The sequence below is a fragment of the Littorina saxatilis genome, linkage group LG2 (genome assembly GCF_037325665.1).
Source record: "Littorina saxatilis isolate snail1 linkage group LG2, US_GU_Lsax_2.0, whole genome shotgun sequence".
Taxonomy (NCBI): domain Eukaryota; kingdom Metazoa; phylum Mollusca; class Gastropoda; order Littorinimorpha; family Littorinidae; genus Littorina; species Littorina saxatilis.
The window spans coordinates 75,402,596-75,420,095 of NC_090246.1; the positions used below are offsets into that span (position 1 = coordinate 75,402,596).

Consider the following 17,500-nt stretch of genomic DNA (forward strand, 5'->3'; position numbering starts at 1 on the left):
GTTGCTGCACGGGGATTGCACAGGAACACGTCAACATCAAATCGGCTGCGGCGGATTTAAGCCCATATGCCGGTTTTGGAAGATTTAAGCTCAGACAAAGACGCTTATGACGAGACTGCATGCACCAATCAGTTTGCTAATGTCGTTATTGTATTGGCTGGCTGTCTCAAAGCTGACGGAAGTCACAGTTTTCAATTGCTTCGTGCGTCTTTGTTTCGTGACCAGTACTCTTGATTGTGGTACCGTTGTGTTTCTAAGACTGCACCTGCTTTTGATATAAAGCTCAATCAGTTTGCTATGTTCGTCCTTTTATTGGCTGGCTTTCATACTTTTCCGCATTGCATTTCAGAGAGAAAACATATTAACAGCGATTGAATAGACCATGTTATGTTGCTTGATTGGTTGGCACGTGTTTTGGTTTGTGCATGGTCAACAATCTTGTAAAAAAATATATATACTTTGGCGTGGTGATTTAAAGCAGTGGTATTTTCTTGCTTCTATTTAGCTAGCTATCACTAAGATGTGTTGTATTGTTCATTCGGACAGCTGGAGCTGGAAGAACTGCCTCTGGCGCAGTGCCATGTGTTTTCGGACCCCCACGTCATCACGTTTGATGGCAAGTAAGGCTTCTGCACTTGCTTGGATTTAAACCCCTCATTGTCTTGTATCAGTTAACGTGTGATGGCTTATGAAACTTTTGCAACGCATTGTGTATAACACTGATATAGCTATATCGCTAGATTAGGCGCAGCTATGCAGTACATCAGAGATACTGGAATATGGATATTATCTAACACACAAAGAACATGTGTATGAAATCTTGAGACACAGCTTACTGAAGTGCGCAATGGACAGGTATGCCTGGACATCCTCATTTATTTTGCTCTTGTGAAACAGAAGAGATATCGGGACTGTCACAGTGCTCGGTTCAGGTAACACGTGTTTGAAACCCCAAAACCATGATGTCTTAAAAATCTTCCTACGTCATCTGACTTTCTTGACATAAACTAGCCAATTGCATATTATTAAACATCGTATTAGCGACTAACATCCCCTTGATATGTTTACACTGACGTCATTACTGAGGCAAACTTAGTCCAATAACGCTCTGAATAGAGGCTTATCAAATAGCCTTGCACGCAAACTAACTATGGGCGTCACGTTCTTAGCAGTCTCACGTTAGTACACCATTATGCGTAGCAAATATAAACTCACATGCCCAGTCACATACCAGGGGGAAAAACAGTGCTGAATAATGACAGTATACCTAGATGCAAAAATCTCCCCTTCCTTCTCTACATTGCTTCAGATTGTTAGTTACATTCTTATGTATGATTTGATATTTCTGTGAAAGGATTTTTCTTGACCTTGAAAGTACCTGTACAAGACTTTTTTTCTGCGTGGATGTTAACGTGTAACCACACTTGATATAAGTATAGCTTGTTGTGTTGTTCATAGTTTATCTTTTGCATTATATACCGTCCTTTGTCATCTAAATACAATCATTTTTAACCAATGAAAATACTGGTCAAGATAATGAATACTATCGATTAGAAAACGTACATACAATTGATGACCGTAGCACAGACGTCAATATACTAACTTGCTCAACGCGCCTCTTCAAACACATTATCTAGACAGAACAACGGCTTCATTGAGCACCTTCGATAGGTACAACCGTGAAGGAGTGTTAGCCTATGGTGCCAGGCTACAAATGACTACATTGTAACACTCTTATATTATTAAAATCTTTGTATGCATCAGTCTTTCAATATCACCGTGTGATTTTGAGCACGTTCCATATTCTCTCACTCTGTCATGTGGACTTTCAGAATCTACGACATGTACAGCAGAGGGACATTTGTGTTGCACAAGAGTTTGTCCAGAGATTTTACGGTAAGTAAATCTGCGTGAAAGAACAGAGACAATGGGTATGTAGATGTCGAGAAAGGGATATTTTCAACGGGAAAAAAAGGTAGATAGCTTTAAGGAAAAGGAGTCTTTGGATGGAATATGGGTAAGAGGGAGGTAGCTATAGGTGTCGGAATAAGGATAAATCCAGGTGATGTGTAGACGTAAAAAGGGTGAAAGGAAAACGGGATAGTATTGCCAAAATAACAAAGACCGTTTCGTATTTTTGGATGGCATTATGAAATTGCGTTGTGAGTATGAATGCGCAGGTCTATCTGGAACTGCGGAGGATGCCGTGAGAAAGGTGCAACGGTATTGATGAGGCGCCGTATATGCAGTAGATCTGACTTTGTTCATCAAAGAAGTATCTTCCTTATTAAACTTGAAGTCATATTGAAATCTCTACCGAAGAACGTATTTATTTGTGCAACACTCGTTTTGAGCATTGGTCTCATTTCAGATGCATATTCGGGTGTCGGACTGCGGAAACAACGAAGGTTACTGCGCATGCGGGTTTGTGGCACGTGACACTGGTGACGTAGTGTCAATAGACACATGCTCACGTCAACAGCCTCCTGGTACTGCTGACGTCACCTTTCCTGGTAACTTCATCAGTGATGACGTCAAAGTGTACGAGTCAAAAGGAGGCAGATTACTGACGGTAAGAAAATGTCAGTGGCTAAAACTTACTGCAGCTGTTTTGTGTTATAGTGTCTTCTGATGATGTTGCCTGCAAAAGGCAATGCCTGGCGCCTGATGAATGTGAGGAATAGATACAATGACATCGCAGAACATGATGCAAATCCGACATCTTCTGTCTGCTCAGATAGCCTGAACATCACAAGCAAAAACACACACACACACACACACACACACACACGCACGCACACACACACACACAAACACACACACACACATACACGCGCGCACACGCTCACAAACATACACACACACACACACACACACACACACACACACACACACACACACACACACACACACACACACACACACACATATATATATATACAAAGAAAGAGAAAAAGAAAAAAGAAAACAAACATACGTACATACAGCCAATCAAAGTCGAGATATCTTTGAGAAAATCTTAAACAAATGCATTTAGAGCGCTTCCTTCCCTTTTATATCGAGATTACTTTAATTGTATAATGTTCGGTGGTGGGTCATCATTATTACAATCATCGTCATTGTAAATAGGCCCACAACAGCACTGCATGAAATATAATATTCAATCTCGCATGGGCAGGTTGTGTTCGCCAGCGGGACCCTGATCAAGACGTACCTGGAACCATGGGGGATGTCCATCTCCTTGCTGACCCCTCCCACAGACCTGGGGTTCTCTCGGGGGCTCTGCGGGTTCTATGACAGCGACATGGACAACGACTTTCACGATGCTCAGGGCAAGGTCATGGCCAAGTCGGCCAGCGACAGACTCACTGCACTGGAGTTTGTCCAGATCTGGAGGTCTGTAGTAACCCCTGGTTATTTCGATGTTAGAAACACTCTGGTGTTGTGCTATGCACAGGAATGTTAACTAAAGAGCGAACAAAACAAAAACAAACAACATAACGAACACTATCGACTAATCGATATATGCAGTAGAAGCTTTTCAACAAATAACATGAAGGTAAGGAAACAATGACGATACATCGTGTTGGTACTTTAACAAACAGTCATGCACTTTGACTAGAAACGCCTGTTCGATGGCAAGCAGATAGTCAGACGGATGGGTCAATTCCCTAAACCACGAGAAATTAACTCAAGCAACTAACAGGCTCCCGGGCAGACATAAAGATAGTCATTCAGAGGGACAACCACCCAGTCTCTATCTCCGTCAAAAACCTTGTGATCAGCTATTGTTTGTTTGATTGTGTTTTAGACTTCCCCCAGCGTCCAGCTTCTTTGACCAGCCCCCGATCAACGATGCCCAGCCGCTGGGCGTTACTTCCCGCTGTGACTGCTCTGCCACCAACACGGGCGGTGTGTGTCCTCTGACGTCACTCGTCAATGACATCACACCAACCGTCCAAGCCTCCGAGGATAAGACGAACTTCTTCTTCAGTGAGAGCGGTTTGGTCGGCAGCCTCGACGACATTCCAGCAACTGTGACGTCAGGAGACGAGTTTGGCGATTATGACGACAATGGTATTCCATACTTCGCGGAAATCAACTTTCTGGAGATCGAGCCCAGCAGACGGAGAAGACAAGCGAACTCAAGAAGAGAAACGTTTCCTGATGCTACGTTGGATTTTGTACGCCCCAGAAACGGCAGTGCGGCGTATTTCTTTCAACCAGATTATTTGCTGGCCTCTACTGCTTTTATTCCAAACTGGCCGGCAGCTTCCGGTCTGACCGAGAACGAGGCTACAGACGCATGCGCAGAGAGGCTGTTTGGGTCTAACGTAGCTCTCAACTGTGCTGAGTTTCTCGGGAGTTCCCTAGGAACGGCTTTCGAGTTTTGCAAAGCCGACCTTCAGGTGAGTGCAGAAATAGAATTGCGAATAATGCGTTTCTTAGAACTCCACGTTTTGTTTGAAGATCATGAAGACCATCGAAGAAGAGAAACCTTTCGTCAAACGTATGATTATATAATTATATTTGTTTTTATAGATTTGTCCCTGAGCTCCAATTGCCTTGTATACCTCAGTGTTATATTTCCTCTTCTCGTATTTTTGTCTGTTGTTCTTTGTTACTTTATCTTTTTTGTGTTGCTGTTCGGATGTGAACTACTGTGGTTTCCAAAACAAAACCACCTTTAACTCAACAAATAGTCTGATCTTGATATCTCGTTGTTTTGGGGTTTTTTAAACAATGAATACATAAATGGCAGCTTTAATGTACAACACTGGACTTCATAGGTCAAGGGAAACACGAGCTGGGCGGACTTCACCGTACCGCTATTAGAAAGTCTGTGTGACCTTGGCCTTCTGCAGTCAGCACGTGACTTCCGTGAGCCCGGAGCGATTAGGGCTGCGTGGCCCAAGATTCTGGAAGACGCCATCGCTTGCCCGAAAGGCTGCAAGAACGGAGAGTGTGGGCCCGAGGGCTGTGTCTGCGAGCCCGGGTTTACGGGGCCTGAGTGCGAGAAAACTGTCGGTATGTTGAGATACTTGTTGTTCTTTTAGGGTTAGGGTAGTAGCTTATCCATATGGGCATAGGTATATGATCTTTTATCGCATTTTTACTGATCACATGACAAAAACACCTGTTGTCATTGGTCAACTAGGAACTGTATATCAATTGATATCGCAAAGGAAGTTCCTAGTGAATTTGATATCGTGCAGGAAGTAGTTTTCCAATTGTAAATTTGAAGAAAAAAATCTCACTTGAAGGAAACACAAATCTCCCATTATTTTAAAGCGCACATTTATAAAAGGAAAGTAATTGCATCAGCAAGTTTAAGTACACACTTTTTCCGCCCACCTTTAACAGACAAGTAGTAGAATGGTATGTTTTAATCTTACCGAGGGAGGCGATTGGAACAGCCGTAAACTAACTGAACTTTGGAGCGAGAAGCGAGTTCTCTTGCAGGGTATCAGCGCTCATCACTCACGTAAAGGCTGGAAATGAGCAGCCGATTTAAACGTTTTGCTCCAGCATGAATCACTGGCCCATCCCTCTTTGTTGTAGCCATGCAAAATCCACACAAAAACCTCAACAGCTTCAAAACAGTCACGAAGGCTATCGGAAGACGCCATCTTTGAAAGTTCTCTTGGAATATTGTGTCGTCTGCAGTGGGCGATTCGACAACATTATCAACACTGCAGTCCGTCGATAACGACTAAGAACTGGAAGCTGTCTTCTACACAGAAAACAAGAGGCGGAACCTTCAAGGCTCACGTAAGAAATCGACAAACAGTAACACAAACTCAATCACTCCGTCACACATACACACACACAGTAAGCATAGGTGATACGGTGCAAGAGTGCGAGACACTAGATCTAGATCTGTCTGTCTGTAGCCTACTTACGGGGACACGACTGCCAGATGGCCAGATCGACACTGCGCTTTTGACAGCGCTTCCTCGCGCAGACATTGGAAACACGCGGTGCAGATTAACCTGTAGGAAATCTCCTTTGGTATCTTCTTTATCTATTTTTCTGGAGCTACGAAACCGAACAATGTGAAATCGTCTTTTCCGAATCGGCGAACTGCAGCTCGGCGATAACTGTATCTATACCACAATCCTTCACGCGATCTGACCTAACCTTGACCCCTGACCTGGTCTACATACCACACGACACAAACCAGTCAGCTGTTTTTACCCCCAACCCCCCCCCCCCCCCCCCCCCCCCCCCCACCACCCGTTTTCTTTGGATACACACTTTAACTACATTCGTGCCGACAAAATGTTGATCATTGCTTCAATACTTTGAAGCTGTTGCTTGAATAATAACCAGTAAAATTAGTATTTCGAAAGGCTGAATCATATCAGATCTCGGCTCACGCTTCGATCTGATATGATTTCAACTTTCTCGACATTGGCATTGAAAAATCTGGATATCGCAGTCAAATCTAACGATAACTAATAATATAATTATAATGGATCCGCCCTTGAATGTGGTTGTGATATAATGACGACGGTGTGTGTGTGTGTGTGTGTGTGTGTGTGTGTGTGTGTGTGTGTGTGTGTGTACTGTGATGTTTCTGTGTGTGTGTGTGTGTATTAATTCGTGTGTGTGTATGTATCCTGTGTGTGTGTGTGTGTGTGTGTGTGTGTGTGTGTGTGTGTGTGTGTGTGTGTTTGTGTGTTTTACTTGCAGGAATTGTTGTTGTTCTTGTTGATATCGTGTTTTCCCCTCCCCAAACCATGGTAAGCCTATAATTATGTTCCTACGCTGCAAATCAAAGATCGCATTGGCGCTCTTTACAAAGCTTTGCTGCCGTGTGTTTTCTTCTCCAAAACAATAAAGTGCAGGTTAACTAAACACTCGTAATTTCCGGTTGACATTTAAATTTATTAACGATTTTAATCATGTCTCCAAACGGAAAGCCTAAGGTAATGTCACTGTAATTTTCCTCATCCTCACAACAAGAACAGGTTTACAAAAGCGAGTATTGACGTGTTTTGCAAAAAGCAAAGCTAATTAAAGCGTAGGAGCCAAAACGTGATGTTACAAATCATTTTAATCATTTCCAGCACGATTTCAAAATACTCTGCGTATTTGTGCTTCGTGTGTGTACGCGTCAGAAAGGGACAGCTAGGCAGTGAGAGAGAGAGAGAGAGAGAGAGAGAGAGAGAGAGAGAGAGAGAGAGAGAGAGAGAGAGAGAGAGAGAGAGAGAGAGAGAGAGAGAGAGAGAGAGAGAGAGAGATTTTAAGAGAGAGAGAGAGAGAGAGAGAGAGAGAGAGAGAGAGAGAGAGAGAGAATGACAATGACAATTCTTTATTTTACGAGGGTAACAGAATAAGCATTGGTATACCTTTTTGCATCTGGCCCTCGCCCTAAAGAGGGACTAAATCTACTATAATAACTACTACTACATACATACATAATTAGTGAAACAGTATAAGTTTATGTACATAAGCGCATTATATGAAACATTGTAGTTAAAAATGTTCATGACAAGGTGCAAAGCAAACATTTGCGAGTCAATTAGAGTCAGAATACTATGCAATAGTACATCAACTCTGCAAGACAATGGGTATTATGCAGAACATCATAATTTTATAAACAAAACAATAAATCAAAAGTGAGTGACTGTGTCCCAAAGGACATAACAATCAAGAATATACTATTTTCATTAAAATATAGAGAGAGAAATAGCGCATTAGAGAGATACATTTTAAGATGGGAAGAGAAAATGAGAGGGAGAGAGAGAGAGAGAGAGAGAAGAGAGAGAGAGAGAGAGAGAGAGAGAGAGAGAGAGAGAGAGGGAGAGAGAGAGAGAGAGAGAGAAGAGAGAGAGAAAAGAGAGAGCGCATTAGAGAGATACATTTTAAGATTGAAAGATACAGTGTGAGAGATAGAGAGAGAGAGAGAGAGAGAGAGAGAGAGAGAGAGAGAGAGAGAGAGAGAGTGTTAGAGAGAGAGAGGATGTCAGTGTAGTAAGAAGACAAAATTAATACAGTTATACAGTTTATGTAATTTAGTTGTAAAAAAAGACAGAGAGAAAGTTAAAGATGAATTGAGAGAGGGAAGATACATTTTAAGAGAGAAAGACAGAGATACAGAAAGTGGAGAGAGAGAGAGAGAGAGAGAGAGAGAGAGAGAGAGAGAGAGAGAGAGAGAGAGAGAGAGAGAGAGCGAGCGAGAGAGAGAGACAGAGAGACAGACAGAGAGAGACAGAGAGAGACAGAGACAGAGAGAGACAGAGAAAGAGATGAAGCGAGAGACAGAGAGAGAGATGAAGCGAGAGACAGAGAGAGAGAGAGGAGATGTTACTTCAGTAATCAGATATCATCACCATTTGAAAACCCAGCCTGAAGAACAAAACCTAAAGGCAGTATAACACTACATCAAGTCAGTATATCGACACGAGCGATAAAAGATTAGCCTTTCGAAAGGCATTACCTTACAGTCTCTGGCACTATAAATCGAAACCGAAAGGGCGTCATAACACATATAATTATAGTCCCCAGCAAAATAAAGTGTTTATGAGGCCATACATACATTTTACCCATACAATCCCACGATCAGCTAGCATAAGGGTTTGTTGTTGTTGTTGTTGTTGTTGTTGTTGTTGTTGTTGTTGTTGTTGTTGTTGTTGTTGTTGTTGTTGTTGTTGTTGTTTTCGTCGTCGTTGTTGTTCTTGTTCTTGTTTTACTGACAGATTTTTTTTAAAGTTGTGTAAATGTGTTTTAAGGCGGAAACTATTGATTTAAGGACCAATTCACAAGGAGTAGTTCAATCTTCCTTTTGGCTGCCATAGATCTGGATTCCGAGAATGTCACAACAGTGTCCGACCCGTTTATACCTATATCTTCGACCACATCAGATATCACACCAGAACCTTCTACTACCACCATAAGTACAACGTCGACAACCACCACCGCCGCACCAACAACGACCACAACGACTACAACGGCGACTACAACAACGACCAGAACGACAACACCAACAACCACCACCACGACAACACCAACCACCACCTCGACAGCATCAACAACCACCACGACACCAACAACCACCACGATACCAACAACCACCACGGCATCAACAACCACCACAACAACACCAACAACTACCACCACAACACCAACCACCACAACTACAACACCAACACCTACCACAACCAATACACCAACGACTCCAAACACCATGTCAACACCTGCAATGACAACAACAGCGACATTTGTGGCACCTCTCTTGACGACGCCAAGAGAGACCATTGGAAGCATCGAAGCTGGGAGGGGAGATGAGGACATACTGCAAGCCCAGACTTTTCGCTTCGTGCTGTGTGACATCAACCAGGAACGTTGCACTGACGTCAGCTTTGATGTGACGTCACAGCAAGGGCCCTTCCGATGTCGTGTAATGGCCGTGGAGGTACAGCGTTTACGTTGCTTTTGACGTGATTAGGGTGAAAGTATGCAGTCAATAAAGTGACTTATTTAACACATTTAAAAAAAGCCACGAAATTGCACATTAATTGTTGAGCGTTGGCATGTGCTCCATCTAATTTACTCAATATGCAGCAAGTATCTCCGGTAATTATATAGGAAAAAGAAGGAGCTCTATGCGAAATATTGAAAATGAATATACCTTTCCCATGTAGTGTTGGTTTGTTTTTGTTGTTGCTTCTTTTTCACCGGTCTTTTATTTTCCTAGAATTTTAAAATGCTCATTCTGAGACTGAACGTTTTCCTTCTACCCAAAACCTTGTCTCAGTATCAGCATAACAATCAACAAAATTAATGTTTTGTCACTGAAACTATTTCTTCCGCTAAAAAAAAACCTCTCCTCGATAACATCTATTCAGGATCTTTACGTTCTGCTTGACAGGTTGGAGAGGGCGAGGTTGCCCCACTCAGTTCCAACAAGCCTATTTCCACAGGGAGCACGTTCTCATCGGACGGTCAGTTCGTCTGTCTCCTACCCTATTTGGACTACCTCCGACAGATCTTCAACACGCGTCGTCCCTTCGACAGCGTTAGGGTGGAGGTAATTAGTAACATATTTTTGCTTGGGCAAGTTTTGTTTTCTGTGCGCACACACACGCACACACTCACACACACACACACACACACACACACACACACACACACACACACACGCACGCACGCACGCACGCACGTACGCACACACACATACACACACATCAACACACGCACGCACACACCCACTCACACACAACCACAACCACATACACATAATTTACAACAGAGCATTTATGTAGCCTCTTGAGAGCCAACAATCCCTTCTGTCAGTCGTGTTCGTAACAATGTATCATAATTTGTTTGTATTAGGGGTCACAATTTTGCGCACGATAGTTTCATGGCTTAGCACCTGTCGCATGTGTCGCATTTCTTTAGCTTCGGCGTTGATATAAACTACAGCAAACCATGTTGATAGTGACTGCGCATGCAAACGCGACAAGTTATCTCATATATGTGATAGGCACATAGCCTTTGTGTCCAACCTTAAGTTTTGGTTCTCAACCCTGGCCGTGTGCATTAGACTACACGGACAGTATGATGGGATGCTGGCGTTCACATCTAGTCGGTCCATTCAATGTGAGATTGAATTGAAATACCATTAAAATATCATTCAGGTCCGACTCTTAGTCAATGTGTTCTATTTGCACCATGCGTGTGACTATTTTAAGGTTGTGACTGTACGTTTGTAACGATTTTTCAGGTTGTGATTGTATGGTGTTGACCATTTTCGGGTTGGCAAACTATGTTAGTGACGATTTTCAGGTTGTGACTGTTTGCTTGTCCGTGACCTTTTTTTTTAAGTTGGCGCTGTACATTGGTTACCATGTTAAGGCTGTATGTGAGTGTATAATTATGTGTGAGACCATTTTCAGTTTGAAGTTGTGTATTTGTGACCATGCATGTTTCATGCTATGCCTGTATGTTTGTGACCAATGCCAGGTTGTGATTGTTTGGATGTGACCATGTTCAGGTTGTGACTGTGTGTTTCATTGTTTGTGACCATTGTCAGGTTGTGACTATGTTTGTGACTATTTTACATGTTATCAATGCATGTCTGTGACCATTATCAGGTTGTGACCGTACTACTTTGTTGGTGATCGTTTTGTAAGGTTGGCTCTGTCTTCTACATGTAGTTACCATGCATGTTTAGGCTGTGTGTGAGTGTATGTGTGTGACACTTTTCAGGTTGTGGCTGAGTGTGTATTTGTGACCATCTATCATGTTGTGACTGTATGTATGACCAATGTCAGGTTGTGATTGTATTTTCGTGACCATTTTACATGTTGTTAATGTGTGTTTGAGACGATTTTCAGGCTGTAACTGTATGTTCGTGACCAATTTTCAAGATGTGTGACTATATTATCAGTGACTATTTTCAGGCTGTGACTGTGTTTTTGTGACCATTTTCAGGTTGTGACTGACTACCCTGGGAGCAGCCAGGAACTTACCGAGACCGTGGTGTCCACAACAATCTTCACCATCTATGACTCTCTGTGTCGTTCCTGTGGTGTGGACGGACGTTTTGGGTGCACTACCAAGGTGCAACAATGCTGTCTGTCTTATGTTATCATTTCATGTTTTAACTATAAGAGCGATAAGATAAGATAAGATAAGATAAGATAAGATAAGATATGAACATATTATTTCATGTTTTAACCATCAGAGCGATAAGATAAGATAAGATAAGATACGACATGAACATAAAATTATATAATACGTCTGAATTTAACTAGGGTAATCGAACCAACACTGTTCGTACTTTTTGTTTTATGATCCTTCCCTTGCTTAGAATTGAACTGATCTGAATTTATTTTAATTTTATTTTGAAAGGATACCAAAGTAAGCATGAGAGACAGAGAGAGAAAGAGGGAGAGAGAGAGAGAGAGAGAGAGAGAGAGAGAGAGAGAGAGAGAGAGAGAGAGAGAGAGAGAGAGAGAGAGAGAGAGAGAGATTGAGTGAGAGAGAGAGACGGACGGACGGACATACAGACGGACGTACAGACAGACAGCGAGACAGACAGACAGACAGACATAAGACATAAGATAAGACATAAGGTCATTTATTGTCCATACAATTAATTACAATGGATGGAAAAGTGTGGTTCATCTGCTCTTAAAACAACCAAACAACATATGACAACAACCTTAAAAAACAAAAAAAATAAGAACAATAAAACATACAAAGTAAGAACACCCAAAGACAGACAGACAGACATATAGACAGGCAGGCAGGCAGACAGGAAGGCAGACAGACAGTTGTGTATCACACGTGAGCATAATATACTGGTCAAACAGCGTAGGATTTCGTTACCTCACATAGACGTCTAGACAGGAAACCATACTTCTCGATTCAATTAGTGTTACAGGGATAACAAGTCTGTGAACTTGATGAAGTGTGTCTCGTTGAGTCTTTCTCGTATCACATAATCATGCCAGAGGCTATGCACTGAAAAGATAAAGCGCGCAAATAAACGTATGTGTAATTAATGTTGGTATCTTAATTTACCTAATGTATCTCGAATGTATGGACATTTACACATTTTGTCAAATGTCAAGCAGGTACACTTTAAATCTACTAGCTTGAATCTCGAGTAAAGTGAGGTTACAGCACATTCTGAATTTGATTTTGTTACAGCCAGATTCGTGTTACATTGAGGGGAAGTGTTACACCAGATATCAGCCCCAGCCCTATGACAGCTGTCTCCAGTGCCGACCGGAGCTCACCAAAGAAAAATGGTCAACGAGAGCAAGTAAATGAAACAAATGATGATTTGTGCTGTTGAATTATATTAGAGAATAAACAATAAAGATAAACAAAAACAACCAAAAAGCAAGAAAAAGGAAGTTAATCGAACGTCGTCACGCTCATAAGAACAATACCTATTATCTCAGTGTTAGGCATTTCTGTTGTTAAACTACAGGGGAAGCTACTGGAAGGGTTTTTATCATGTGTAAAAACTCTCAGACCATCGGAAATCATTGCCACGGTAACGTAAGCAAAACTGCCGATCTCGTTTCTTGAGTTAGGCTCTTTTTCTGTATGATACAGGAAGACTTGTTTTGAGAATGTGGAGGTACGCAACATCTCTTTGTGGGTTGTTATGCAGTTTTGCTGATTGAAAATGTTGCTGTCAGTTCTTTATCTTACGTTTATCCCGTGGTAACCGCTCAAGATAGGCTGTGTGCAACTTATAGCTAAACTCAAGAAGGCAGATTGTTCAGAAACCAATGTAGGCTTTTTGCGTTTTTCTCAAAACATCAAAACATGACATAGGCAATTATCTTATGAGCGTGACGACGTGTAATTATAACAAAAACAAAACACGAAACATTCACAAGAACTACGACCTCTCGGTCTTTAAACTAAACGAAAAAGATACACAACAGACGAAACGTGATGGTAAATGGTATTGTGAATTACCTATGAATTGTTGTCGCTACCTAAATGAACGAATACAAAAGTGTATTGCGTACAGTCTATGCTGTAATTTTATTATTGAAGCTTTTTCTGTTCCTCCCACGAGATGATAATTAGAAGACTCCAACTTGTCTTTATTCAACCGAATGCTCTCTGAAGCTAGTGTGCACAAGAGGCTTACGGAGCCAACAATTTGGATACTTCGTTACAAAACTAATTCTATACTTAAGGGGAAAGTAGAGTAAACTGTTACGTACGAAAGTCACAGTTCTCAATTGCTTCGTGCGTCTTTGTTTCTTGACCAGAACTCTTGATTATCTGCTAGAGGAAGTAGATACCAGCAAAATATTAATTGATGCCACCATTTGCATTTCATATTTTCCAAAAAAACTACTTGCTCTAACACATGATAAAAACCAAACAGTCGTACATGGGTACATAAGGATGTACATTTTACATTTGAGGAGAGGACATACACCCTGCATTAACAGTATATATCCCTTTTACAATCAGTTTAATACATTAAATCCCACTCGCCGCCGTGTGTATAATTACTACAATAGCAGGATATGTGTTGAAGCAATCGTGCGCGTAGACAAGCTTTGGTTGCACTTTGATGACCGGTAAACTTTACTTTTAATTCTTTAGGTGTGATTTTTTCTGACAAATTCCTTGAATGGTTATTTTTATTATAATCAGAACTTCAGTGTGTGCTCCTAGATTTATCAGTAAAACATAGAATGGGCGTGGGGAGGGGGGGGGGGGGGAGTTGCAAATACAGACAATGGGAGAAAACGAATGATTGAAAATATATAGGCAAAGAGAACATTTTTACACGTGAGAAAACGTGTGATGGTCATACTCAGCCCTGGTTTTAAATGTGTTATTTAGCTTTTGTTTTTAACCTGGGATGTCATTTTACTTTTTGCAGACATGATAGACCGTGCGATGGTCGCTCATTTCTGGCCCAAACTTCTGAAAACAAAAAGCTGAGGTGTTATTTTACTTCTTTCAGACAACATCGCTCCGGTCATTAGTTTTGAGGAACGTCCACTCGTGTTCGTCGGGCAAGATATACGTTTTCGTATACGGGTCAACGATCCTGACGGGTCCCGCCTTATTCTCAGTCTGGATCGGAAAGACGCTTTCATCAGCCAATCAGGCCTCTTCCAGTGGCGAGCTATAAGCAATGACGTCGAAGAGGGCGTGGTCAAGACCGAACAGTTCATCTTGTTTGCACGCGATGACTGTAATGCCACAGCTTCCATAAAAATTGAGGTGATTTTAATTGTGTTGTTTCGTTCTGAATAATGCCATGTTTCAGCTATAGCTTTGATAGAAACGATAACTTATGTGTACTTCCATGAACAACAATGACGTTACAGTTTTACACATTGCACATTTAACCTATCATTTGGTTTTTGTAGCTAATTTTGCGTCAAAAGACCAGCGAACTAACGAATACAAAATACTTAGGTCATAGTTTAAAAAAAAAATCTTGCAACATATTCCCTTTTCAAAGAATACCATCTTGCCCAAGCTAGTAGCATATATCAACACAAATCGGAATCGCTGCTTATCAAATGTGCCACATCCAGCCCCAAACAGTTGGAGAGAAACATGTCTTGGATTGGTGAACAATTGTGCCTGTGAATGACTTGTATACATGTGGTAGATTGTGTTCCATAAGTGCCATGAGATAAGTTCTAAGTACATTTTGCTTAGTCTATAGTATGTCTTCAGTTCCTTCGTTTTCGATTTGGTTTCAACAAGTAGACTAGACTTCTTTTTTTTCAGATTCTGACTGTACTGTGCAAGCGTGAGAATTGTATTCGCTCATTTGTGTGTGTCATCAGCGCAGCTACTTTTGTTTTGATGTTTTTTTTCGGACTGCAATCGGATTTAATCTGATGAACAAGACCAAACAATACTTTCTTTCAGATTGTGACTGTACCGTGCGATTGTGAGAACGGGGGGACCTGCGTGAACCCAAGGGCCAACGGAGACCAGTATCAGTATGACTGCATTTGTCCGTCGGGCTACTCGGGTTTGTTGATTCCTCGTCTTTAAAACATAACAGCAGACTGACCTTCAGTTTGCTGCCTCAGTCTAGGTGGAACATCAGGGTGCTGGGAAAGTTCAAGTAAAACATCCGTTCTTCTTCCTGTCGTTAGCCTGTTTTAAGTGTCATGTTGGTAGATGATGCGTGGTGCAGTGATTTGTTCTGGAAGCACCACTCAGGCTCCATACCTCCGACTTTAGCCCTCTTAGTTTTCTGTAGGGGTTGCCCAACCCTTAGTTCCTGGCCAATATGACCTACCCTGGGAGATAATATCATTTACACTCTGAAAGGGCCAGCCAAATCTGTAAAAGATACTCTCCAGAGTGGGCAATGTACATCTGTTGTCTCTCCTATGAGAGTATTGATTCTTGTTGATATCAGGAGCACGTAAGTGATACGTCACAAGGCAGCCGCTAGACATTCTGATAATCAGTCGCTACTTTGATGGTAATCAATACGTATTGACTGTTTCACCTGGGTTCCCGCTCTACGAAGCTCTGTAAACGATCAAAAACCCGTCGCGATATAACCTTGAACGGTTGAAAACGACGTTAAACACCAAATAAAGAAAGAAAAGAAAGAAAGATCAAAAACAAACTACAGTGGAACCCCCCTTATAAGACCTTCAAAAAACTGAGAAAACCTGGCCTTAAAAAGGAGGGAGTCTTAAAATGCGGGTTAATTTACAAAGGTTGTGAACAGAAAGTCTGAGATAACAAGGTCTTAAAAGGGAGGGAGTCTTAAATTGGGGGGTCTTAGATGGGGGGTTCCACTGTATTGCACAACAACAGCAGTAATCGACGGCACAGTAACACAGTCGGTGGAACGGAAGTGATGAGACATTAGCGAGATTTAAGAAACAGCACGTTTCGTTTTGCAGCTCGTTTCGTTTGGTGAATGAGTCACCCCGCGAAACGGAACGTGTAACGAGACGGCATAGGCCGCAGACAAGATTTAGATGTATTCACGTTTCGTTTCGGAATGAAAGGCCGGGCATGGCAGGATATGATCCGCTGACTGGGCATGGCATAATTTCAACTCCACGAGTCAATAAAGGATTGACATACTCGCATTGCACGCACAAGAGCTTCACATTTTTCAATTCATGCACCTGATCACATACGAAGCCAGAATAAAAATTCGATGCGATGACCTACTTCTGCTTCGCCATTTGCTTTCTCACCATGAAGTTGGATAAATGTACCAGGATCAGCACCCTTCAAAATATTTCAGTTCACAACAGTTGTCTACCTCCAATGAACACATTCTCAGCGCTGAAAGACTGTGAAAGGGTTGATGAATCTAGCAATGCATTAAATGGCCAACAAATAAAACTGTTAGTGTGCAAAAATACTCACAAAAGTTGACGAAATATTGTTCGTTTTTTGGGGGTGGAAAACGTGACTGCGTTTTGACGTTCCACGTTCCGTTTCAGTTGACCTTCACCTTTCCAGTGAGAGACCCCCGAAATAATGACGTTTACCACAACTTCAAAACGAAACGTCCCAACGTTTCGTTTCTTAAATCTCCGTACTATTTTGGTTGTGTGGCTTTTTATACACTTGCTCGCCTCGCAATAACACAATTTGGTCAGGGAGGAAATCATTTTTTCACTTGAAGGTTTCCAGAATAGCGATAACCAGAAATCTCCGGACCGTTTCTGCAAAAAACATCTGAATTTACCGCAAATGAAATCGGCAGTCGGTCATACCCAGTACCAACCTGTTGATATTTCGTTCAATAGATTTTTTTCCAGACGATTTGTTATTACAAGGTGACATGAGGGCTTTTTATGAGACCGAGGGTATACTGATGCGAATAGAGGTTTCCGGTTTGGACAATGGAAAGCGCGTTCACCGAGTTTCTCTCTGACAGTTCAGTTTAACAGAGGTTTTTTTCTTCATACAATTGTTGTATTATTTTTTTATTATTATTTTTTTTTTAGCGTGCGGGCGAATTCCATTAACAAACACTCATTTCTCCACTGAA

At 41.7% G+C, this 17,500-nt stretch overlaps 1 protein-coding gene across 1 annotated transcript in view; it reads left to right on the top strand.

The window, feature by feature from the left end:
• LOC138954280 (von Willebrand factor D and EGF domain-containing protein-like) overlaps positions 1-17,500 on the top strand; it is a gene marked incomplete at its 5' end in the record, with an annotated part of 67,862 nt that overhangs the window by 20,211 nt on the left and 30,151 nt on the right. Inside the window, 12 exons of the mRNA XM_070326163.1 lie at positions 547-620; positions 1,833-1,896; positions 2,372-2,572; positions 3,179-3,396; positions 3,812-4,409; positions 4,791-5,028; positions 8,805-9,421; positions 9,878-10,036; positions 11,443-11,571; positions 12,667-12,781; positions 14,465-14,727; positions 15,391-15,496. Of these exons, the coding sequence (XP_070182264.1) occupies positions 547-620; positions 1,833-1,896; positions 2,372-2,572; positions 3,179-3,396; positions 3,812-4,409; positions 4,791-5,028; positions 8,805-9,421; positions 9,878-10,036; positions 11,443-11,571; positions 12,667-12,781; positions 14,465-14,727; positions 15,391-15,496 (2,782 nt within the window). The remainder of the gene's footprint in view (positions 1-546; positions 621-1,832; positions 1,897-2,371; positions 2,573-3,178; positions 3,397-3,811; positions 4,410-4,790; positions 5,029-8,804; positions 9,422-9,877; positions 10,037-11,442; positions 11,572-12,666; positions 12,782-14,464; positions 14,728-15,390; positions 15,497-17,500) is intronic.